This window comes from Silene latifolia, chromosome Y, assembly GCF_048544455.1.
Source record: "Silene latifolia isolate original U9 population chromosome Y, ASM4854445v1, whole genome shotgun sequence".
NCBI lineage: Eukaryota > Viridiplantae > Streptophyta > Magnoliopsida > Caryophyllales > Caryophyllaceae > Silene > Silene latifolia.
This window is the reverse complement of record NC_133538.1, coordinates 429,677,635-429,703,825: the sequence shown is the minus strand read 5'-3', so window position 1 is coordinate 429,703,825 and position 26,191 is coordinate 429,677,635. Positions and strand designations below refer to the sequence as shown.

At 38.3% G+C, this 26,191-nt stretch overlaps 1 protein-coding gene across 7 annotated transcripts; it reads right to left on the bottom strand.

Annotated features, from left to right (window-relative positions):
* Window positions 1-16,583: 16,583 nt before the first annotated feature.
* LOC141633223 (nudix hydrolase 8-like) lies at window positions 16,584-24,490 on the bottom strand. 7 transcript variants are annotated; one of them, XM_074445665.1, is made up of 13 exons: window positions 24,258-24,490; window positions 22,841-23,091; window positions 22,684-22,748; window positions 21,504-21,757; window positions 21,347-21,412; window positions 20,359-20,508; window positions 20,110-20,226; window positions 19,466-19,544; window positions 18,079-18,184; window positions 17,605-17,649; window positions 17,389-17,514; window positions 17,179-17,235; window positions 16,584-17,027 (listed from the first exon to the last, which is right to left on the bottom strand). In XM_074445665.1, exons 4-6 carry the CDS (start codon window positions 21,681-21,683, stop codon window positions 20,500-20,502), a joined length of 255 nt encoding a protein of 84 aa, XP_074301766.1. In that variant the 5' UTR covers window positions 21,684-21,757; window positions 22,684-22,748; window positions 22,841-23,091; window positions 24,258-24,490; the 3' UTR covers window positions 16,584-17,027; window positions 17,179-17,235; window positions 17,389-17,514; window positions 17,605-17,649; window positions 18,079-18,184; window positions 19,466-19,544; window positions 20,110-20,226; window positions 20,359-20,499. The 7 variants fall into 7 exon arrangements, with proteins under 7 accessions (XP_074301766.1, XP_074301767.1, XP_074301771.1 ...); XM_074445666.1 differs by having other exon boundaries at window positions 22,684-22,743; window positions 24,258-24,449; XM_074445670.1 differs by having other exon boundaries at window positions 19,466-19,539; window positions 20,110-20,233; window positions 22,684-22,743; window positions 24,258-24,428.
* Between the last annotated feature and the right edge of the window lie 1,701 nt (window positions 24,491-26,191).

Below are 26,191 nucleotides of genomic sequence, written 5' to 3'. Positions count from 1 at the left end.
CAGTATAAACAATGGAATGAAATCGACTTACAAACAGGGAAATCGAATTAGGTTGGAATCGATGAGAAATCTTCAATCAAATGAAAGGCTCGACAATTCTTCTTCCTCTCCCTTTATCTAGGTTTAGAAATGGTTTTATGAATGATAAAATGAAAAGAGGGGACAGGGAGAGCGGCTCTTAGATTAGGTTTAGGGTAAATGGTGGTTACATGTTCCGGGTAGGGCAAATGGGTTAAACGGATATGGTCGTTGGGTAAATGTAGATGGGTAATTCTTGACCCAAAAGACAAAATGTGATGTAGCCCGACTCAACATATACGATATAAACCCGACTTAATAACATTCACGATATTACGATGCAACCAATATAAAATGTATAATACTAATATATAATAATATCCGTTTAATCGATTATATAAAATACGGGGTATTACATTATCGAGCTTATGTGTAATTTTTTTGAGCTTTCTTAAAGTTAACTTTCTTTATGTTAAAGTGAGTGAGTTCAGAAAGTTTTTGGTATAGCTCGACTTCTTTAAAACAATACTCGAAAACTTTATTATATAGCTCGGGTTCTAGAGCATACAACTGGGTACAATTGGTTGTAGGATCTATTAACTGTGTTTGGTTGGCCACTTTTAAAATGGATTTAGAAAACCAATGGATTCTCAATCCACCCCAACATCTTAGAATCCCATACTCTACTCTTCCCCCAAGTTTCTAAATCCAATCCCCTCTGATACAAAACCTAATATTAAGAAAGAAAAAAAAAACAAATTGCTATTGTTCTACTCTAGGTAAATCTTCATTGTAACACCCCCATACTCCAAGTGCCATACCAGGACCACTCAGGTATGAAGATATTACCATCTCGGTTACCCGAGACAATGATAATCAAATAAACAATAAAGAAACAACGTTTAAATAGAAATACTTAGCGAAGAGTTACAACTCTCGAAACCAAAACCAAAAGTATAATACATGTTCTCAAACTGATTTCATCGTTCTAATCGAAATGTAAAGAAACTACTAAGCTACAGCGGAAGACTTCTATCATCATATCGTGGCAATCCCAGCTATCCCAGTACTCATCTCATACCTTCTCAATATCTGCTCACCATCCCCGAATGGATCACCGCAGATTTACAAAACAACAACTGGGGTCAGTACTAATCACACAACTCAATATATATCAACAATAAGATAAACAGACAGCTTAACTGTCACACACACAACCACACCAATTCCAATAATCTCAATCACCGACTGTCCACTGGACCAGTCCTGCCAGTGGGGGACCGCAGCCGTACCCACCAAATCCCCGCTCCTCATAATGAGCGATAACCCTGTCCATTAATGTGCACATCCCTTCTGTGGCGGGTTCCACAGAAGGCGAAACTAGGGCGTGAAGCCACTCCCGCAAGTGACCTCACTCAGCCGAGGACACGCCTCGAGAACCATAGACAACAATCACAATCACAATCACAACCGTCACAATACAATTACTATATCAAACAATCAATCTCAACACATCAATAATCATCCCATTATGGGACTAATACTGAGTAGGAAATCCTACCTGGAAAGCACACTATCGACGGTCTCTCTGCTTTGTATCAAAAGCTTCCTCTACGAAACCTCCTCCTATCATACAACATACAAATGCTACCAAATCACATACTACTCAAAAACCCCCAAATCCCCATATTAGGGTTTAACCAAATCAAAGGAAAGACAACAAAAATGGTACATAGATCTTACCCTCGACGCAAGGATCTCAACGATATAACCAACGATGAGAACCGACCTTCCAAACTCCGGGATTTGCTAACGATGCGATTAGGATTAAGAACGTACTTGCTTTCTCTCTTTATCAGTAAATTAGGTTTTGCAAAAGTGTTTAGAATAATGACGACGAAGGTTATATATCTTAATCGCATAATTAACAAAACCCGAGAAAAACTCCCCGTAAACCGGCTACTCGATCGAGTACCCAAGGTACTCGATCGAGTACCCCCTTACTCGATCGAGTATCCTAGTTACTCGATCGAGTACCCAACAGATCAGAAACTTTTCTAAAACGCAACTTACCCTTACTCGACAGAGTAAGGTCTACTCGATAGAGTACCCAAAGACTCATAAATACGGAGTATTACATTCATCTTCTACTTTCAGTACAATTTCGTTATGCTTTTTTTTAATGATGATCGAAGTATGATTTAGGATATTGGATTTTCAGGGTTTGAATTATGTCATTTTCTGGAAAATTTTACCGCTGTGATTCAATTGATGTTTCGTTTTGTATGAGAGACACTGGTTTCTTGATGATTGTTGACTTCTTGTAATATTCATCATGCTTGCCTTTTGGTTTTCTTGATTGGATATACATGATAAGTGAATTCAATCTTCTGACTGAAAACACAGTGTTATTGTTGTAATTTACATGTGAAATTTGAAAATACTGGGGTAATGTCATTGTTCTTGTTGTTGTATACATACATGTTTAACTGAAAACACAGTGTTATTTTTTCAATTTATTTGGTGAGGAAGGTATAAATGAGTTTAACTTTCTAAGGTATAGGCGAACACACAGATATAGGTAACTAAGAGCATCCACAAAGGTGGGAAGCTAAACTCCCCATATGCCCTCTCTCTCCTCAAATGGGGAACCCTATTATTGCACACACCCTCCCAACAAATAGGGCTCCTCTATTTGTAGGGAAGGTCCCCAAAGAAAAAGTAAAGTGTTTTGAGTTGCTTTTGGGGAGGCTCCCAAATTTTTAGGTGTAAATTAATATTGTTGGGGAACCCCATTATTGCATAGATGTATGGGTAATTTGATAACTTATACCTTGAATAAGTTACTTTTTCAAATCTTATACCTAAGATAACTTTCTTTTAAATCTTGTACCTAAAATAACATTTTCTTCCAAACTTCATACCAAATCTGAAAAAAAAGCCTTGAATTGACAATCTTACCCTTGCTAATTAAACATTGTCATCATTTGCCTCACCTATTAACACACACATCCACCATTACCACCACTAAAAACCATCAAATTAGTAAGGGCAAAATCACTAATTTAGGGATTTTTTTAAGATTTGGTATCAAGTTTGGAAAAAAATGTTATTTTAGGTATAAGATTTTAAAGAAAGTTATCTTAGGTATAAAATTTGAAAAAGTGACTTACTCAAGGTATAAGTTATCAAATTACCCTAGATGTAAATATAATTTGGGGAGGGTAAATGAAAAAGTCAGTGGAAAATGAGGTGGACGAATAAGAGAAGGAAAGAGAAAATATGGGGAGCCTCACCTTTGCGGATGCTCTAAGATTACATCCTTGACCGATTGCAAAATCAATCTTGCTACAAACGAACAGTGTTGTAGATAAGGAAATGGAACACGGTTCTTGTAATAGTTTGCAGCCTAAAACCGAGAAAGTGCTACTACAATTTTCTGCGGAAAACAATATTACGATGAAGCTAAAATTAAGATGCAATAGCAAAGGCCCTTGAGTACCAAAAATGATCTGACCTTTGTTAACGTGAACTGTCTTGGACCAGAATTTTTCAGGTCCGGTCCCGGTCCGGAATTTTTATAATCCGGGCCGGTTCTGGTTCGAGATTTTTGACGATTCCGGTTCCGGTCCAAACCGACTATGGGCCGGTTTTGGACGGTGCCCAGTCCTAGATAAAATTATGATTATGATTTAATATTGTTTTAACCAAACATAAAACTTTATCGATATTTTTATTTTTCACTGAATTTTATCTTTTAAATTTTTCTCCTATTTATTTATTTATTTTAAAGTGTTTTATACTTCAAGTTGAGTCTCTGCCTGAAAAAAAAGTCTCTTATATATATATATATATATATATATATATATATATATATATATATATATATATATATATATATATATATATATATATATATATATATATCGTTGATTATGAGACCGTTTTATCAAACATCTATGCTAGAGGTAATTAAAGTGGAAGGCCCAAAGAGAAAAGGAGTGGTTGGCGCGAGAAAGGAGTGGGATGTCAATGGCGTTTGCATTTCATGGTACCACTCTTCGTATATTTGATATCACCATCAACAGATTCAACATCTTTTCTTCTACTTCTACAAACCCTCTTTCCAAAAAAAGGCTTGACTATCGTAAGGTGCTCCTCTTCTTCTCCTGCTGCTCTTCCTGCGATTTATTTCAGCCCTCTTCAAACCGCTCTCGATAAGGTTTTATTCTCCTCCCTTTTGTTTCATTCGATGAATAAAACAAAATGACTCGCTAAAATTAGTATATATTGTTATATGAATTGTGAAGTAGCACTTACTCGATGTGATTCTTTAATGCAATTTTTATTAATTCCCTCGAGAAAACAACCTCTTTGTATTGCTAATACAAAGGGAATGTTGCATGTTGGAAATATAGTATCACTATAGGGGCGAAGATATAATTAGAGAATATTTGTTGTTGTGTCGTGGTATGGAGACCACTGAATGAGAAACGAAATTGCCCCGACTACGGTACAAATCGATATAGGCGTCGTCCCCCAAGGTCACACAACACTCCTAAAAGTTGTGTACTCAACCATTAAGAGTTGGAACTCATATGGTATGCTCAAAATTATCATAGAAAAGTAGTAGAGATATATGGAAGATGTGTATCTCAAATGACTACACTTCTCATATTTATAGTGACTAGTTGGTTGCACCATGCGCGATGCGCACGGTACCCCAAGATAGTTTTGCATGTATAATATATTCGACTTGATAAATATATTTTTAAAAAATATTTTTGAAGTCTGGACAACGGACATTCTCAGTTTCGTCTGACTTTGTATACTCTTTTAGGGCCGATTACATTGAAATTATTTTCCGAAAATCTATATGAGGTAAGAAGCGTATAGGCCTAGAACTCATAATAGGATAAACAGATGCTAGAGTACTATGGATTGCAATGTATACAGTTAAACAAAGAAACCGTATTGATTAGCTTTAACACAATTTTGTTAAACGAATACTACAAAAATAGGTAATTGTCCTGCAAGTTACGAAAACTGGATTGCAATGTATACAGTTGCGCACGGTACCCCAAGACAATTTCGTCTTTATAATATATTTTACTTGAATAAACTGTTTGGGGAAGATATTCCGGTTGTATATTTACGCGGGCATTGTGGTATATTAGTTCCCTTTGCACGATTCCTACGGAATACCCCAAGATCTTTTTAACTTTGACATTTAATGCATATCCTATCATATTTCTTTTCCACATTGATTGTTCTTAAACTTAAACTATTGTTATGGTACTTTATTGATAGTTAAATCATTTTTAAACCAAATTACTGTGATATCTTGATTGTTGACGTTTCATACGTGAGCTAACATTGGATTTTTATGGCAAAGTCAGGTTTTTCTATGGCAATAAGACTTAAAGAACTTGATAACAATACGAGAAGGTAAAATGAACGTTGACTAACGAAAATACAACACGCCTAGTAATGCTTAGTCTCACGCCACACTGGCACACCTCTGAAACAGTTCATGGATAAATTCCTTGATTTCCAAGATTGTTTTATAATATTTTTATTTTATTTAATTACTCTTCCTCCTCCTCCCTTTCCTCATACTAATAGCTCTTCTCCTCTTAAACCTTCTTACTCCTCCTCCTTCTTTTTCTCCACCTTCCTCACCCTCTACCTCGTCCTCCTGCTTGTCTCCCTATATTCTCTCTAATGCCGCCGCATCCTAAGCCACCTCCTGTAATACCCGCCCTTTTAGGTACCCTTTGACCATCTTTGACTGTCCTTGGGAACGGGAGTAGTCTTAGAAAAGTATGCCAAAAACCTGTTTGAGCTGCGTGTAAGAGTGGTACTCGATAGAGTAGAGGCTACTCGATCGAGTAGCTAGGGCACTCGATCGAGTAGGGGGCCACTCGATCGAGTAAGTTGGGTACTCGATCGAGTGTCGGGATTTCAGCGAGGGTTTTATATCGCGTTTTGTTAAATCCGCATATCACTTCCGCCACTTTCCTCCTATCCTTCGGTCGCCCCTTTCCCTTCCCTTTCACCTCAAAACCTCCATGGATGTCTCTTGAAGATTCTTATGCCTTAGGAGGGCGTCCCTTGAGTCGGGTAGCGGTCTTTTGCCTTGTCTCTCCCTAATAGGTATGTCATAATCATCATCCGTGCCTTTGTTTCCATAGTTAGGGTTTTGCTTGTAGTAATAGATATTTGCATGATGGTAATAGGCTTTGCTTGTGCGCTGGATGCTGTGTTTGTCGGCATGGATTGGTTGCGGATGCGTAAAGGTAGGTTCGCCTACTCGATTCTTGTGTAGATCGTCTAGTGTGTCGGTTGTTGTGATAGTATTGTGGTTGCTTGACATAGTAATTGTATTGTGTTGTGGTTGTGATTGTTGTTGATGGTTCTCGAGGTGCGTCCTCGGCTGAGTGGAGTCACTTGCGGGAGTGGCTTCACGCCCTAGTTTCGCCCTTCGTGGAACCCGCCACGAAAGGGGATGTGCACATTAATGAGCAGGGTTATCGCTCGTATGATGAGCGGGGCTTAGGTGGGAACGGCTGCGGTCCCCCCAGCTGGCGGGCGGGTCCGGTGGACGGTCGTGTGAGTTTGGTTGGATTGTTGAGGTTGCGATTGGGGTGGTGTCATTGCTTGTATGGTCGTTTGTAGTTGTCTTGTCTTGTCTCGATCGACCTTGTGTGTTGTTTGTTTGTTATGTGTCTGCCGTGATCCCTTATGGTGAGCAGTCGGTCTTAGCAGGTGTTGATGTCGTGGATAGCTGGAGTCCGGGCGGGGATGAGTCTTCACGAGACGTGATGGTCATAGCGAGTAGTCTTTGAGTTGTACCTTGTATTGTATTTTGGTTTGAATCACTTGTAATATAACTTAATAGTTCTTTTATTGACGTTTGGTAACTGCTTTCCTCGGGCAACCGAGATGGTAACGCCCTTGTGTGCTAAGGAAGGCCTAGTTAAGGCTCCTCTGAATATGGGGGTGTTACAAAGTGGTATCAGAGCGACGATTTTGGAACCTGTAACAAATGAACATAATGAAGGTAGAGAGTCTAATAAAATGAACCTGGTGTATGTGTAATGGGAGCCCCGGCTGATGCTAGATTTTGGGTGAGTAGGCGCCCTCATTTCAAAATTTTGGCCCCATGACACTTAAGCCAGTCACATGGGATGGGAAGGTGGAGTCCGTGTGTCTATGTGCGCTATGTATGTTAATTGTGCCGGAGCTACCTCCGGTTAAGTTTTGTTAGAATTAATAGAGGTGTGATAGTAATGTTTGGGCCGAGTATGGGAACTAGTGACGGGATTATTGAAGCTCGTTGGATGATTAGTGAGCTTATAGGATAGCTAGGAGTTATGTGACGAGATTATACGTCATGGAGATGCGTGAAAGTGTGCATTTGAATGTGTAATATGAGTAGCGAACATGTAAGTGTTTGTCATAAAATTTATGATAATTATAGTATGGATGAGTAATAATTCGAATCACGGTATATGGTAATGTGTATATGCTTTATTAGCTAGTTGGAATTTTCCGCTGCGAAATATTTGAATTATGCAAAATAGATTGCTTAGAATAACATGTAAGGCATAATTGATTAAGTGATTGGCAAAGTATATAATTATGTGATAAGTAAATATGGGGAATTAATGTGAACTATACGTTTCAATTCGAGGTAAACACGAGTTTAGTAATAGCATGTAAAGTAAGTTTAAATGTAATAAAATGACACGGCTAGGTTTATACATAACTCGGTGTGGTAGACCGAGTTGGGTAATTTGTATAACGTAACGGGATATGTCTCTTAGTTGTTGGAGAGTTGTATTTTGTGTGACGATGGTTATAAAACGTGATTGAATGCGATGATTAGTGTCGAATTCCGAACTTAGTTGGAATCGACACGCGGTGTTGTTTTTGCAGGAATCTTCAAAGTTACTTCATATTTTTGTTCGAGTACTTAACTATACTTGACCGAGTGCGAGTGCTTGCTTGACCGAGTAGACCTCACTCGATCTAATTAGGAAGCTATGATGTCGGGATGTGGGAAAATTCCCATGATTACTCGATGATTTAGCTCCTACTCGATCGAGTAGGGTGGTACTCGATCGAGTACCCCCGGCACTCGATCGAGTAGGTTATTTACTGATGATTTCTACGGGTTTTCTTAAAACCCCTAATCCTCCTATATCTTCTTCTTATTCCTCCCTATTTCGACACAACCATCTTAACCTCTCTCAAATCCCTTAATCTCTCTCAAATCCTCTCTTTCTTTTGGGTTAGTAGTGATTCTTGGGGGGTTGATTTTCTTGTTAATTCGTTTCTTTATCTTGCTAACCAATCAAGGTATGTTATTCTTCTCAATTTATGTGATTTATTACTTTGAATGTGTTAAAATAGTGACATAATCTGAAAATTTCGATTCACATGAGTAAGATGTTGTTTTGATGGTTGAAACATGATCCACATGCCTCCTATTCATGCTTGTTGGTGACTAATTGCTGTAGATTAGATTAGAAACATACATAGTTGGAATCGAAATTTCTAGGGTTTACAAATTTGAAATTGATTTTTGATTGTTTTACATTGATTAGATGATGGAATTAAGTACTATACATTGTTTACATCATGTGGAAGAATGAATTTTGATGATTATCACCTTAGAAAATTGCCTTAAAACTCCGTCTTAAAAGTGTCTTATGAGAAATTCGTGACTTAGAATTTGAAAACTGATGTTGTAATTGACAATATAAGCATGAATTGAACTTCAATATGATAATAGAAACAATGATTGATGAATACATGCCACAATTTTCACAGCTGTAAAGACCGTCTGAAAATTTTAATTGAGTTGTTTTAACTAATAGTGAAGGGTGATATTGATTTGTCATAAATTATTCATTCTCTTGAACTAGTAACATGTAACTAGCAATGTACTAGAACAACCCTTAGAAGCATGATAGGGTATTCAAATTCGCTGAACATATGCGGCCACCATGATAATTACTTTCACCACTATGGCTTATGAGTAGTAATAATATGAACTTGTGTGTTGAAATCATAGAAACTGCTAATGAGCATGTATACTTATCTTAATACTCAAGGTAACAACGTGAAATACGTGCTTCACATCTTTGAGAATTGTTGGTAAATTGGTGTGTACCTAGTGAGCATCTAAGTTTGGTGGCATGATTTATGTGCTTCATATATGGAATCGGTTGATGAATTAGTAAACTTACCAAGTATATAGAACTCAAATTACATGAAATATATGCTTGCATGTTTATATAAATTGTTTGAACGTATGTCTAAAGCAGATGCCGAGACTAAACCTTGGAACCCGTCAGAGTAAACGGGGAAGGGTTGATCCACTTGAGAGGGGGGGGGGCTAGTGGACCGGTAGTACCCGCAGTTTCTGAGTACCCTTCTGTTGTTTTCGTTGACTTTAAGCAAAGAGAGCGTTTTGTAGCTTTACAAAAACGCAAGATGAGACCCACAAAGTGTATAGACACCGGTGTGCTAGAAGAGTTGGAAATAGAGACGGATGTCCGTCATATTTTCGAGACCTTGGGGTTTACGGGTTTGTACAGGCTAAGGAAGCACACTTACCCTTTTCTTACCCTAGAATTCATGAGCTCTTTTAACTATGACCCAGCGGGTCAGACTGTCGAGTTTAGATTGATGAATACCAGCTTCTTGTTGACCATGGACCTGTTTGCCTCTCACCTTGGGTTGGCCAAGCCTCCCAAGGACTCCATCACCGACATTCCAGCTGAGTGCGGCGTCTGCCGCCTAATGCCTTGCTTGACTGGGAAGCAAGCTCCCACCTCGAGCAATATCGATTAACGACGTTCAAAGACATCACCTTGAGAATCTTCCTCCGTTCTCTTTCAAACCTCCTCTATGATAGAAAGGATATCAGTAAGTTGAACAACCATGAGGTCTTACTTCGATGTCGTACGAACTGGAGCGGACCAAGAAAGTGGTCTTCAACGCTCCTTCCATAGTTTTGTCTTTGCTCTTGCCTTGATGGCTTCTTCTACTTCTCGATACGAGTGTGGTGCTATTGCCACTCGGTTAGCTGAAAAGCTAACCTCTTTTGAGGCCTCTTCGGCATACGTGCCTCTAGTTACCCCTGTGCCTACCATGGATCGTGAATACTATCTCGACCTGAAATGGTTGAGAACCTTGGTGACAGTAGCCTAGCATGGAGAGTGTATGGTATGAGTTGGATGAAGATTCCGGCTCACGAGCACCTCCCACCACGAGCCCTTAGAGCGGCGGTGGTGGTGTGGATGGGGACGATGAGGAGGAGGAGGAGGAGGAGGATGAGGATACACCCCCGCCCCGAGACCTATCTCAATGATGGCACGATCCTCCGGGAGATGCCGGAGCCGACGAAGGGCGAGAATGCGGAGGTCCAGAGGGTGGAGAGACCCAGAGTGGTGAGGGGGCCCCGTCGAGTGAGGGAGAGGGCCTCGGAGTCTCAGGCCACGACCAAAGAGCACGCCAGCAGCAGTAGCCTTTCCCGTACTACCCTTACCTCGACACCCCGGAGACGCGATCCAGTTACCTAGCGGAGAGAGTGTCATCTACCTTGACACTCCGGAACATGCACGAGATGGCGTACGCTCAGGGGATAGGTACAGAGGGACCGCATCCAGTTTGGTGGAGTGGAGTTGGGGACTACTCGGGGGTATCTTTGACTGTCCTTGGGAACGGGAGTAGTCTTAGACAAGTATGCCAAAAACCTGTTTGAGCTGCGTGTAAGAGTGGTACTCGATAGAGTAGAGGCTACTCGATCGAGTAGCTAGGGCACTCGATCGAGTAGGGGGCCACTCGATCGAGTAAGTTGGGTACTCGATCGAGTGTCGGGATTTCAGCGAGGGTTTTATATCGCGTTTTGTTAAATCCGCATATCACTTCCGCCACTTTCCTCCTATCCTTCGGTCGCCCCTTTCCCTTCCCTTTCATCTCAAAACCTCCATGGATGTCTCTTGAAGATTCTTATGCCTTAGGAGGGCGTCCCTTGAGTCGGGTAGCGGTCTTTTGCCTTGTCTCTCCCTAATAGGTATGTCATAATCATCATCCGTGCCTTTGTTTCCATAGTTAGGGTTTTGCTTGTAGTAATAGATATTTGCATGATGGTAATAGGCTTTGCTTGTGCGTTGGATGTTGTGTTTGTCGGCATGGATTGGTTGCGGATGCGTAAAGGTAGGTTCGCCTACTCAGTTGCTGTAGATCGTCTAGTGTGTCGGTTGTTGTGATAGTATTGTGGTTGCTTGACATAGTAATTGTATTGTGTTGTGGTTGTGATTGTTGTTGATGGTTCTCGAGGTGCGTCCTCGGCTGAGTGGAGTCACTTGCGGGAGTGGTTTCACGCCCTAGTTTCGCCCTTCGTGGAACCCGCCACGAAAGGGGATGTGCACATTAATGAGCAGGGTTATCGCTCGTATGATGAGCGGGGCTTAGGTGGGAACGGCTGCGGTCCCCCATCGGGGGATCGGTCCGGTGGACGATCGATGTGAGTTTGGTTGGATTGTTGAGGTTGCGATTGGGATTTGGTGTCATTGCTTGTATGGTCGTTTGTAGTTGTCTTGTCTTGTCTCGTCATCGACCTTGTGTGTTGTTTGTTTGTTATGTGTCTGCCGTGATCCCTTATGGTGAGCAGTCGGTCTTAGCAGGTGTTGATGTCGTGGATAGCTGGAGTCCGGGCGGGGATGAGTCTTCACGAGACGTGATGGTCATAGCGAGTAGTCTTTGAGTTGTACCTTGTATTGTATTTTGGTTTGAATCACTTGTAATATAACTTAATAGTTCTTTTATTGACGTTTGGTAACTGCTTTCCTCGGGCAACCGAGATGGTAACGCCCTTGTGTGATAAGGAAGGCCTAGTTAAGGCTCCTCTGAATATGGGGGTGTTACACCTCCTCCTCTTCAAAACTCGTGGTCCACCTTCTTCCTCCCCTATAACTTTTTTGTTTCCCTATTTTCTTCTTATATATCCTCTATTTTCCCTCATTTTCTACTTGTTCTCATACTACTTCTCTCATTCCCCTCGTACTCCTCCATATCTTCACTTCTCCTCCCTCTTTCCATATCCTCTTATCGTTCACATCCTTTCATTTCCCTTTCTCTTACCTTCTTTTCTTTCCTATTACTCTCTTTCTGGATCTTCACCCATTTCTCCTTCCCTGCATCTGCATTGTCCTCTTTCCTTTTCTCCTTCTACTATTTGTCCTCCTCCATTTACTCCCTTTCTCATTTTCTCCCCTATCCCCCCTCTCTCTCTCTCTCTCTCTCTCTCTCTCTCTCTCTCTCTCTCTCTCTTTTCTCTCTCTCTCTCTTTCTCTTTAACGTTGTCGCCTCCTTATGTTCCTCCATCTTATCATCCTCCTTCTCCCATTTTTTATTCGTCTTCTCGTTGCGCCGGGTCCTCCCAAGATATTTTAATCTTTTACGTTTTATGTGTATGTTATCGTATTTTTTTCTGTCCGATTGTACGTACCTATTGGGTGGCGCTCACAGTGAAACTATTGATGTTTCATGGTTTTGATGGTTGAATCGACTACATAAAAAATTATTTAGCTTTGTTGAAAGCGTGAATATCAGGAAAAAAAACTACGCCTTTTGTTTGGATGGTTAAGTATTGAAGAACACAATTATATGGAATACACAAATATTAGTGGTATATGCTTGGAAAATAAACAAAACACATATATCAGACTTGGTTCAAACTATTACATAACTCTAATTGTAATAAGTTCCGAACATTTCCACTTAAAATGTAGGTTTATGTACACACACCGCCACCTTCGTCATCATGATCATTCTCCTTTCCTTATCATCAGCATCGTCATTGTCTTCCTCCCCACCATCATCATTATCGCCTTTATCATCATTTATAACCTCAAACACATCACCCTTTATGGTAAAACTAATTTAATTTAATTTCCGACCATCTGATAGGTTCATCAAATTAGCCTAATCAATCTTCCATACTCCTTCTTCTCCTTTTCTTACCCTCCCTTACCCGCTCCTATCCTCGTCCTCCTCTTCCTCATCCTCCTCCCATTTATTTCTCTCTTTCTCCTTGTGATCCTCTCCCTCTACTCCCCTTCTTTCCCTTTTCATCTCCTCTTTTTCCCATTTCTCTCCTCATTCCCTTTTCTCTTTCTATATTCCTCTTCCTCTGTAACCTTTTCCACCCCTTCACCCCCTTTTCTTATCTTTCCTCTCCCGCCCTCCTCCCTATCCTCCTCCTCCTCCTCCTCATCCAATTCTTTCCTATTCCCCTTCTCTTTTATCCTCGTGGTCCTTCTCCGTAACTTCCTCCCTTCCTTTTCCCATATACCTTTCATTTACCCCCATCATCCTCTTCTATATCCTTTGTCCCCTCCCCCCTCTTCCAGATGCTTTTATATTACGCAACCGCCCATTTTTCCTCGTACTACTCCTTTATATTTTCCTATTTCTCCTCCACGCCTTCCCCTTTCCCTTTCCTTTTATCGTTCGCTTCCTTTTATTTCCCTCTCTCTACCTCTTCTTTTCCCTTACTCTCTTTCTCGACCACCATTCTTTTTCCCTTCCCACCCCTTATACCTTCCATGCCCCATATCCTCCTCTTATATATCCTCTATTTCCCCTCCCCCTCCACTTGCTCTCATATTATTACTCATCTAATTTTTTCACGTAACACTATTTCATATTTTCCCCTTTTTCCTCCCAATCCTGCCTATTTTTCTTTCCTTTTATGGTTCACGTCCTTCCATTTCCTTCTCCTGACCTCCTATTTTTACCCTTATTCTATTTCTCGACCTTTATCTTTTTTCCCATCAATATTCTCGCCTTTCTTCTCGTTCTCTTCTTTCCCCCTCTTTTTTTCTCTTTAACGTTGCCACCTCCTTATTCTCATCATCCTCCTTGCCCCATTTCCTATTCATCCCCCCTTTCTATTTTCATGTCTTCATGCCTTCTCATATGTCTAGTCTCTCTATGCTTATTCGAAAGAAATGATATCTGATTACGATTGTCTCTATTGAGTACTTACGACATTAGTATTATATTGTACTTTGCGAAGTAACGTAAATATCACACCTCCTCCGCCCCTTCATCCTCATACTAATCGCTCTTTTCACATTATCCCTCCTCCTCTTCTTCTTCCTTCTCTTTTCCCCAAGCTTCCTCACCCTCTACTTCGTCATCCTCTTTATCTCCTCTTTTCTCTTCAATGACGTCGCATTATAAACCACCTTCTCTTCTTAAACCTCGTAGTCCTCCTTCCCTTTCACCTTTCTCCTTCCTTATACCTTCTATGTTTCCCTATCCTCCTCTTATGTATTTTTTATTTCCCCTTCTCCTACACTTGCTCTCATATTACTTCTCTCATTTTTTTCAAGTACTCCTCCTTTATATCTTTTACTTTCTCCTCCCCCTTCCTTCCTCTTTCCCTTTTCTCTTATCGTCTGCATTCTTTCATTTTCCCCTCTCTACCTCCTCTTCTTTACCCTTACTCTCTTTCTCAACCTTCATCCCTTCCCCCTTCCCCCTTCCTCCTTATACCTTCCATTTTCACTTCTCCTCCACTTGCTCTCATATTACTCCCCTTTGTTCTCTTCGTCAACCTCCATCACTTTCCCCTTTCCCCATTTGTATTCTCTGACTTCCCCTTCTTCTTTTACTATTTGTCCTACTCTCCTTAGCTTTCCCTCTTCCCCTCATTCCTCATTCCAATCTCCTCGTTCTCTTCCCTCCCCACTTTTTTTTCTCTTCATTCTTCTCCCTTTTCTCATCCTCCTTGTATAGACAATAAGAATTCAGCTTAGCCCATTATATTCTTACATTTTACGTCTTTGGAAGCCAAACAATGACATATAATGTCTAAAATCCAAGTTCATTTACTTTCTGAAATCGACAGACTGCCATGAAATCATTAAATGTATTGTGTAGAACCCTCACATGAATGAAGTACATTTAACCTAAGTCGAAAGTTTTTTACAATTAGTGTTATGTTTGTTACTATTGATCAAAACTTAGATTTAAGAATGTGAATTTGTGAGTTTTTATCATCAATTTTTAATTGTATTTGTCAAAAATATTCATTGTCGGTCTGAGTCCAATCATTGTTAACTGTGTTTGTTAAAATTGGTTAACTTTTAATTTTTAACAGTGAATTGTTAATGTGTTTTTACTATTTAGCTTGCTCAGATAAGGATTGATTGCTATCTATTTTCAACACAAAATTTAGTCGCTTAGATTAGTAACATAATATTGCAAAACTTTCTTATTAATCTCACATTGTCAAATACTCAAATTATGATTAAGGTAGTTGACAACCGAAATAATATATCCGCTCAAATATCTCTTACATATAGATATAGTGTTGATCTACATAACTCTTATTCTTTCCCCTTGTTTCCCCTTGTTTCCCTTTATCGACCTCCATCATTTTCCCCGTCACCCCATTCGTATTCTCCTCCTACTATTGGTCATCCTCCCATTAGCATTTCCTCCTTCTCGTCTCCCCCTCCCCACACCCCTCCCCCAATTCCGCATCCCCATCCCCCCGGTCCCTTCTTTCCATTTCTTTTTTCTAATTTCTCATTGTAATCACTTATCTTCCTATTACTACTACTACTACTACACCTCTTCCCTTTTTTCCTCGGTACTACTCGCCCTTTTATTTTAACCTTTTCTACTCCTATAACAGAAGGCCCAAAAAACACTACTCCCGTAAGGGCCATTTGTTTTACCTATTCTATTTATGGGTCTCATTTATTTGTTTAACTTTTTATATATTGAGAATATTTTTTAGAGTTTTTTGATAACTACTACCTTTGTACTACACTGTTTTAAGAACTACCACCAAAAAAATTCTCATCTAAAAATTATCACCACTAAGTTTGTTATTTTTTTTTTTAAAACACTACCAAATTTCATCCAAACTCAACAAAACACAATCTTAGCCATTTATTTTTTTAATTTTCATCTTAAGTATTAAATTTTATCCCTTTAACTAGTTACTTTGATGAAATTTAAGTAACTTTCTACCTTAGATAAGTGAATTAGATGAAGCCAGATTAAAGAGATTTTGCCCCAAAATGATTGACAAACGGTAGTATTGGTAGTGTTAAAGGATTTTAAGATGGAAATTCAAAAATAAATGGATGAGTTTGTGTTTTATTAAGATTTGGATGAGACTTGGTAGTGTTATCAAAAATATCAAACTTATTGGTATTATTTTTAAAACGAAAATTATTTTGAGAGAAGTTCTTAAAACAGTGTAGTACAAAGTTAGTAGTTATCAAAAACCCCTATTTTTTAAGTTGAATATAATCATCCGCATTACCTATTTTCTACGGGTCACTCAATAATAATACATAAAAATGGCCCCTCCTCTCTTTCTCTCTCTTGATCTTTGTGCCAAAATCAAAGTTAACTAACAAATGACCGGGACGAGGTGAGTGCAATTTTCTACTTGTACTTGATAATCATCTGTACCCGTATCTCCTTTGTTCCTACTCAAGTGCTAAGTACACGCAAAGCTATTTATAAAGCACAATCTTATTCTAGGATTAGATTTTTTTTTTTTAAAATAATTATACTTCTTAATTTAATTTGTTAGCTCTGCATACACTTAAGCCTCAAAATCTCATTGGCAACTTAGAATGTCTAAAAAACAAAAAGAGAAACAAGAATTGTAAATACATTTGTAAAAGAAAAAAAGGAAACAGAAGAAAATGGTACTCGGCTACAACACTATCGCCATCTTGTTGGGTGGTGATGGTCTATACTCTATACTACTTTGAGACTGACTTCTGTCTTTACTTGGCTACCACAGCATCACGCTTATGTTGTTGAAAACACTCTACACTATCCTTAAAGAAGTCTCCATGATGGACCGTGTTTATCGATATCTGGTTCTACCTTGATTGTTGCACCAGAAGCAATTTTTGGATTTGGTGGCAGCGCGAGGGTCAACTTTACGTCCACTGTGTAATTGAAGCAGTTCCACCACACCAGATGAATCCACAAGATATGAATCCACCAGATGAAGATGCAATCAAAGAATAAGCTTTAGCTGGTCAGACAAGTCTCATTTTATTCCCTGGAATTTTATAATCTTAATAGTGTCTGCAATACCTTGTCGATCACAGGCAAAAACTCACTCGCAGGATGGAAGAAAACAGCTTCCTTACCCTGTCCAAAAGCATCACACAACGGATTTTAGGATAATTTTAGCGTTATTTGATTACAACTCCTTTTTGTAAATTAATATTCTGCCTCTATGATGGTATTCCGACAAGTGTTTCTTATAGTCGATCCGTTACAAAAATAAAATAAAAAAAATACCTTCCTATCAGTTAGCTTGATACAGTTAGGGTGCCCATTAAAGGCAGAGCCTTTAACAGGGCTCATAATGTCCATCCCATGACTGCCGGCATAGTACAGTTCAGTCAGTTCTACAAATTCATAAAACTGCATGCACACGAAGACGATGATGACGACTATTCCACAATCAAATAAAAGCAGAAAATACATATTTAACATGATGGCCTGAACACATACAATGGCCTCAAGCTAATTCACCGTCATCCCTGGAGCAACGACTCCCTGAAACAACACAAGGACTTGTTTAATCATGCATCTGAAGTTACTGTTGTATGTCACTGTCACTGCCACTGTAAAATATTTAATAAGGATATAACTAAGTCAAGATTCATGTCATATCCTCCCTTGAGTTTACAGTAAGCCTGTAAATGAGGTATGCCATCAGTGCAGTAACTAAGCAAATGTTACACAATTACGCTGATAACCTAGATGCGAACTGTAAATAAAACACCAATTTAGTTTTTTTAAGTAGCTTAGGAATACTACATGCATATACCCAACAGACATGTTGCCTATGCTCCACGGAATGCAAATGCTTCAAAGCTACCTCAAATAGACTTAATCGAGCGTACTACAATCTCATCATTGGATGTGTGTTTATAATGTATTTGCTTGAAAACTTACGAGTGAAATAGAGAACTAAGAACATACCAGCTGCAACAAAAGTGAGTTTGCAACCATTCAGATGATCCTCCTCACACAAATCACCAAAACAAATTGCTCAGAGTTCTGCATCCCCAATATTAAAGTTTCCATGCTGTATTCAAAAAATATGGCAGCATTGGAAAAGTAAACAATTCAGTTACCAAGTATTCCACTATCAAACCAAAGTCTCAATATTCTTGGGTTTATGATTATGATGGAATAAAGCAAAATAACTCGCTAAATTGTTACATTCTTTATATTGTCAAGTAGCAAACCTTAAATGCAATTCTTGGGTCAGGCAAAACAATATAATGTTGCCGACTTGCTATTAAATACAAATATTGAAATGTGACTATCTACACTCCACTTGCAGCCACTACACAAGATGAAGCCCTGAAACCAGATTTTCCTCTGGTAAGTAAAAGACTCTGGCCGAAATAGAGGTATCAGTCTTCCTCCCTAGAGAAAAATTTAACTCCTTCCAACAGCAGAAAAATTTGAAAGAAAAACACTCTCTACCACGAGGCCTAATGGCAAATATGAGGAAAAAGAGTATATATCCATTGAATGTAGTAAAAAAAACTTTGAAAAAAAAAAAATGAAACTCAACAATGTCATATTGAGTGGCCAGAGTCCAGACCCATGAAACAAACAGTTTCCTAATATCTACCACAAATTATACAACTGCTTAAATGAAGGTTATGGGATTCACAATACGAGTTGGAGACTGGCTGCTCAAAGGTGAACCACATCCTCTGCACAAGATTGGATACAGAAAAAGGCGAAAAGAACTTCCATAGGTTTCTATGCATGAGGGACATGAAGACGTCACGTAGTAAGAGGGTGAAACACGAAGACGTCTTATAGATTTCTACATATAAAGGAGATAAAGATACTTGAGATGTAATTGCAAGTCATGGCTAACTTTGATAAGTAGCCCTAGTTTGCTGCATCTCCACCATTTCCTTTCCCGTATACTTATTGATCACCATTAGGAATCCAACGTAAAGAAGGCCATGACACTGTCATGTGATTGAGGTCTCATTTAGAAAAACAAGATTATGAAGTAGCCCTAGTTTGCTGCATGTCTACACCCCACCCAAGACTCAGTGTCAACACCATCCGCAGCTGTCTAACTAAGGAGCATAGGGAGGATAAAAAAACACATTCCTGTATGATACAAAAATTGTCCAATATATGTTCCCACATTTCTGCCCATACTACAGGTGGGCATGTATGTCATTTTAGAGAACTCTAAAATGGTAAAATAAAATAGAATAATAATATGAATGACTTGACTGTAGACCAGAAAGACTACAATATGGAAGACCATGCCACTGGAATGACAGCGAAATAACGACGAAATCCAAAGTTAAGACTCAAGAGGACAAACCTGAGCTTTCTTCTCCCTTTCCTTGTGCAGTTTTGTCATTTCCTTTGCTTTTTGCTTAGCATCATTTCAGCCTACTATACTACACCAAGTCAAACACAGTTAGTCTATATATTCAATAAACACACATCACAACAGCAAAGATTGATACAACAGAGAACATCAGCAACAAAAGAAACGAATAATACTCCAATACAAAGGAAAGAACCCCAAAAAAAAATAAAAAAAAAATAAAAAAGGGATCTTATTTGGTACACCAAGTTTAGTAGATTCTATAATGTCATCCTGTTTTTAAAAAGGTAAACAAATGATTGAGATGCAGTGAGTATATTCTTTGTGACGATTACTTCAATTAAAGGTAAACAAATGCCTAGATTAATGACCTGGAGATCCCAGAGTGCAAAACCTATACATAAGCGAAGTATGAATAGACTAAATACATGTATAACAATCCTTTGACAGACGATATAAGCTTCAATGCATTTCCATGTTCATAACGTATAAAAAACCCCAGAATAAAGCTTGAACAGATTTTTCCCAAAAAAAACCCAGAATAAAAAATGAAATTTGTGATATGGGAGAATTATATATAAGAGCATAAACATATTTGATAAGTGATATAAAATGAAAACAATGAAAATACTTACCATGAAAAAGGGGATGGAAATATATATGCATGATATAAGCCTTTGAATATGGTCAGACGCTGCAACAAAAGAAAAACTCCGCATCCCTATGCACCCAAAACATGCTTTATAGCACCTCTAAGAGCTCCAACACACAAGAAAAAGGAGGCAGATAAGAATAAAACCAGATGGGAGAAAATATCCAACATGTCACGTTACGATCATTTCTAAATTATAATCATTGATAAAGGCATCAAATAGGGGACTAACATTGAATTTTGCATCGAGATCAGCTTGGCTTTCAATTATTTCCATAAGCTCTTGGACATGCTCTCGCGGGGCTTTGTCACCAAAGATGCTTAAACTCTTAAGGAAATCTATGAGCATCTTAAATTCTTCGCCAGTTACATCTCACAGACTCTGCGAGAAGTCAAAAGGATTCATAACAGATTGGGAAAAAAGAGGCATTTGCAGTTTATAAAGAAAGAAAAAGTGCGCGTAGAGTAGTAATATGTGAAGCAACAGCTTATTATGGGACACTCAATGTACAACTACCTTTTTTTATTAAGTCAGTTATGTGTCTTTCCATTTGCTCCTGTGGCTTTAGATGTTCAGCTTTAACGAGGTGTATTAAGGTATAAATCCATTAAGTGAATCTCAACAATCAACTGTGGCCTTAGGCAGAGTAGAGATAATTTAAACTCGAATCTTAAATTGGGTGTGGAGGATCAAATAGGCCATCAAAAGCATTCCCCAAATAGAAAGGTTAACTGAGACACCCAAACTAAAATAGGTTAACAAATGACCAGGACGGGGGAGTAACTGAATATCTCAGATTTTGCACCCAGTGGCTCCATCACTGATCATCAACATCAGTGTATCATTTAAGTGGCGTTTAAGTACCAAATACGAAATACTATGATTACGATTACGATTCCGAATAACCTTGCTTAAAACAGAGCATCAACAATCATAGAAAAACCCACCAAAAAGCACATGCAAACCTATATCATCTAAGAAAAACTGATCAGCGACATGAAAAGTGTATCGGTTTTTCTAATGTGTGCCCTTAGCACAAACATTAATAACCCGTGTAAAGATCAATTGTAAATGCTATACTGCTCTTGTTTCAAATATCTAGTGTCGGACACGTGCACACAAGATAATACCAAAAGTAAAGGTAAGTGATTTAATGCTACCAGGCCAAAACAGATACAACATGTGAAGATCAAGCTAAAGTACCGAAAGACGAACTAACCTTAACTGCTACTGGTAGAAGTTCCGAATACTCTGATGGTAACCTAAGCCAAACTCCTTCCTTTCCCTGCAATGTTTCATAACCCGAAAACTTCATTCAAAAGATGATTCTTTAACCTCAAAGTGAAGGCTTTGATTACATAATGACTGACTATTACCTTGTTTTTCCATTGCGAAAGCGATGATTGAAGCAAGGAAGCAAAAACATGAGGATTAGAGGGTAATCTCTCCGGGTTAACAATCACGCCTCCATACTCATCATCAAAGTAATCAAGAGTTCTTGTATCAGTGAAAAAAAGACTCGAAAGTGCTCTGTTTATCCCGTTAAACTTGCTCATAAATGGACTTTGCAGGAGCGATGTTGAACTTGTTTTACCATCAGTAGCAGATTCTGGTGCCCTTGAGCAAATTACTACATTGATAGTAAAAAAAAACAAACAATCGTCCGACTTATAAAGGTTTTGAATCGACTTTTCTTCCGAAACCTTAAATCATCACCTTAGCTACTGAGTACTCACAATATCACAACTCAAAGAATTGAGTAAATTAAAGACACGAAATGACACTAATTTGATGAAGAAAAGGGGAGAAAATGAAGAAGGCAATTGTTCTAGCTGAATATTTTGTAGACGGTGATTCAAACTACGACAAGAAGAAATCAGCGGCTCAGTTGAAGCAGCGTGATCCAGGAGTGATTGGTACCTGTTTAACATCTGTAAGACTGATGAAGACCTCTTTTTTCTTCCCTTCTCTATTGATGTGCAAATCTAATATAGGTGTTGGTATTAAGATTTCTGGTGTTGGTTCTCGACTTCTCGTTGCTCTCAAAGGTCTCAATATGTTGTCCTCGATGGTACAAGTGTACTCTGTGTACAACAGGATGTCTTTGTAGGTGCTGGGATGGATTATTCTATTGCTTGTAATGGAATGTTTTCCTTATATTTTTGTGAAGTAGTACAAAAAGTTCCCTTCATTTTAAAGTACTCTTTGGTGGGTTGTACAGTTGTTAAAGCTTGCCATAGACCAGTTGGGCAGATGGATTGGGTCGCATATGCGACGACTTAGATAGGTATTGGGTTGGGCCAATGTTTAAATACATCTTTTCTTTAACATTTTTATAAATGTAAAATCCATTATTAAAAATAAATCATATTTGATATCACTATTTTAATCGGTCATTAATTTTCATACTTAAATTTTGTAATTTAAAATACTAAAATTAAAATGGAATGTGCACACGAGAGAATACCAAAAGTAAAGGTAGGTGATTTAATGCTACCAGGCCAAAACAGATACAACATGTGAAGATCAAGCTAAAGTACCGAAAGACGAACTAACCTTAAGTGCTACTGGTAGAAGTTCCGAATACTCTGATGGTAACCTAAGCCAAACTCCTTCCTTTCCTTGCAATGTTTCATAACCCAAAAACTTCATTCAAAAGATGATTCTTTAACCTCAAAGTGAAGGCTTTGATTACATAATGACTGACTATTACCTTGTTTTTCCATTGCGAAAGCGATGATTGAAGCAAGGAAGCAAAAACATGAGGATTAGAGGGTAATCTCTCCGGGTTAACAATCACTCAATATACGCCAACTTTCCCTTTCCTTTTATACGCCACATTATGGAAAAAGAAAACGTAAGAAACCAATATGATACCCACTGAGTCAAGGAGTTGGCTTCTTTCAAGAGTTGCTTTATTTCAGTGCGCAAATTCTTTTCCTCGGAGCTTGTTGCGCCCCCATTCTGCACATAAAAGAAGCACTTTCGATTTACTAAGAAGAATTGGTAAATAGTCAATGGTCAGGCAATAGAGTAACTTTGGAAAATAACCAAAAATATAAGCAAAAACGTGATTTTGTTGCTTAGGGATTGCTCCTTGGATCAAAGTGGAGAGCGATAAGAAAAGAGCAAGTCATGAAGTCACATAAGTTTTCAACAACATTATGTGTAATGATATGCAACAATGCAAGGGACTTCTAAACAGAAAAACATACTTCGAAAACCATAACTGATTTGATTCTTATTACCATTGAGCTAAAAAGCTGATTTTGCCAGTATAATATCGACCAAACTTCACACTCAAATTATTATATAACAACTCATGTGCTTTTTATTTGTATAACTTAAACAACTGCATTGATCTAAATACAAGAAAAATCAGGCTTTTTCGGCATTAGCTAGATGATCATCAAAGAAACATCAGGTTTTAGGTAGTCGGCATTTCCACATTAAAGAAATTGATGATAAAAATCATAAATATACAGAATTCAAACAATACAACAATACTACCACATGTCTACATACTCGAATTGTGAAATTTCACTTTAAACAACTGCATTAATCTAACTAAAATTAAAACTGGTTTACTAGCCATTAGAATAGCTAGATGATCATCAAAGAAACATCTGTCAGGTTTCAGGTCGTCACCTTTTCGACATTAAACGATAGAAATATACTAGAACTCAATTCCATACAACAAATTCATCAACCAATATGACATGTTCACCTGCTCAAACGAAAACCTAACCCGAAAGCAAAAAAATAGGAAAATATACGCCAACGATAAAAGGATGCATCACTCAATGTAGGATAAAAAAGAACTCGAAAGTGCTCCGTTTATCCCGTTAAACTTGCTCATAAATGGACTTTGCAGGAGCAATGTTTAACTTGTTTTACCATCAGTAGTAGATTCTGGTGCCCTTGAGCAAATTACTACATTGACAGTAAAAAAAAAACAATCAATCGACCGACTTATAAAGGTTTTGAATCGACTTTTCTCCCAAAACCTTAAATCATCACCTTAGCTACTGAGTACTCACAATATCACAACTCAAAGAATTGAGTAAATTAAAGACACGAAATGACACTAATTTGAAGAAGAAAAGGGAAGAAAATGAAGAAATGATTACTGTTGTTTGAGGAGCTTGTTAGGTTGATCGCCATTGTTGCTGAAGAATCCATTGACGGAGGAGATGACGACGACGACGACAATCGGCGATTGTAATTGCAATCTGGAATCAAAAAGTAGCGAAATAAGCTTGTGAGGTAATCATCATATGTTTTGGGAAAAGGAAAAGTATACCCAGATCAAAAAACCACACATAATACACAAATTCTTGCTTGTGACGGAGATAGCCGTCGCAAACTCGCGACGGATCGAATAGTACCAACCTTTAAGCAAATGGGTCGAATAGTGCTAATGTCAATTGATGGATTGCTTTTTGTAGGTTGCATAGCGGGGAATTGGCAAAGTTTCAAACGGCGTTTTACTACGCAAATTGAAATTAGCGCATAACATATTACGCGTGCAAATTAACCCCATTAGTTATACCCGATGTGCAATTCGCCCCAACTTGAGATATCGAGTAAATTTTCATAGGAAAATGTTGACGTGGTTTAGGAAAGATGACTAGGATAAATTAAATTAAAAAAAAAATGATTTTAAATATTGCTAGAATTTAGGTTTCCATCTGTTTCCATCTGTTTCTTACGTTTCTTTATCTGCTTCCTATCTCCTTCAACTCTATCTTCATTCTAGAATAGTTCTCCTGTAGCAGCTATGGTTATCCCCATGCCCAGAGGTAATTTTCCCAATTGATCTATCGCTTTTTTTCGCTTTTGCGCTTTATTATTTCAATATGGTATCTGATTAGAAGGGAAAAAAATAAGCATTATGTAAATAAAATTAGCAATTAATTGATATACTAAGGGGTTGTTTGGTTACCCATTAAATAACACAGGAATTTCAATTCATATGAATTGCAAAATGGGTAACTTGTTTGGTTACCCAAATTCACATGAAATAGAATTACCTTAGAACTCTAATTCCTCCATAATGGAGAAGTTGCTTACCTAGGCCCCCTAGGTAAGTGGGAATGCCTAGATGAATTGCATTTCCTTTATGCAACCAAACAACTTTTCCTAATTCACATGAATTCTAAAATCATGTGATTTATCACTTCCTAAGCAATGCAACTTCCTACATGCAACCAAACGACCCCTAAGATGTGCAATTTGTTAATGTTTATTAGTTTCCGTATAACTAGTTGATTCTTTGTTTATCATCATAAATGATGGCCTATTTGCTGCTAATATGATACTAACATGGCCAATATATCAATTATCAATTATTTTAGGTTCAAATTTCGCTAATATTGTCACTTATCGATGTTTTCATGGGGAAGTTTTGAGACTAATGAAGATGATTTTGAGTATGTTGGTGGATTGATTGACGAAGGAACTTTGGATATATGTCAACTAAATATGAAGCAAAAGGACATATTGATACAAGGATTGGGTTATCAAGTAGCTGATGTTGATTGCGTTTTCATGTTTCAAAATAATAAGAAGATTCAATTATTATGTGATGATGAGACCATTGAGCAACTTCGTGTTGATGGAGTCACATATGGGAAAGTTGAGTTATATCTTATTCATTCTGCGATGGACTTACATAATGCCGATATAAGTGATGAAGTCCCAAGAGAGGTGATTATGAAAAGTAAGGAAGACACTCTAGTAGAGAATATGAATTTAAATCTTTGGTGGTATGACTAATGACATAGAGGTCGATTATCTACAAGAGGCATATATCAGTGAATTTGAAGAGATTATTGACAATGAAGACGAGGGGAGTACCGATGATGAGTTCATTCATGTACAAATGAAAAAAAAGAGATTGGGTTACAAAGAGAAATGATGATTTTGGGGAAACCTGTGTAACGAAAGAAGATTCGACGAGGAAGACGATTGTACGGTGTTCCGAGGGAAAAAGGAAAAAAGTTAATTATTGGGGTGAAGGGGAGGGTGAAGATGAGGATAATAGTCTTTTACTACCTGAAGA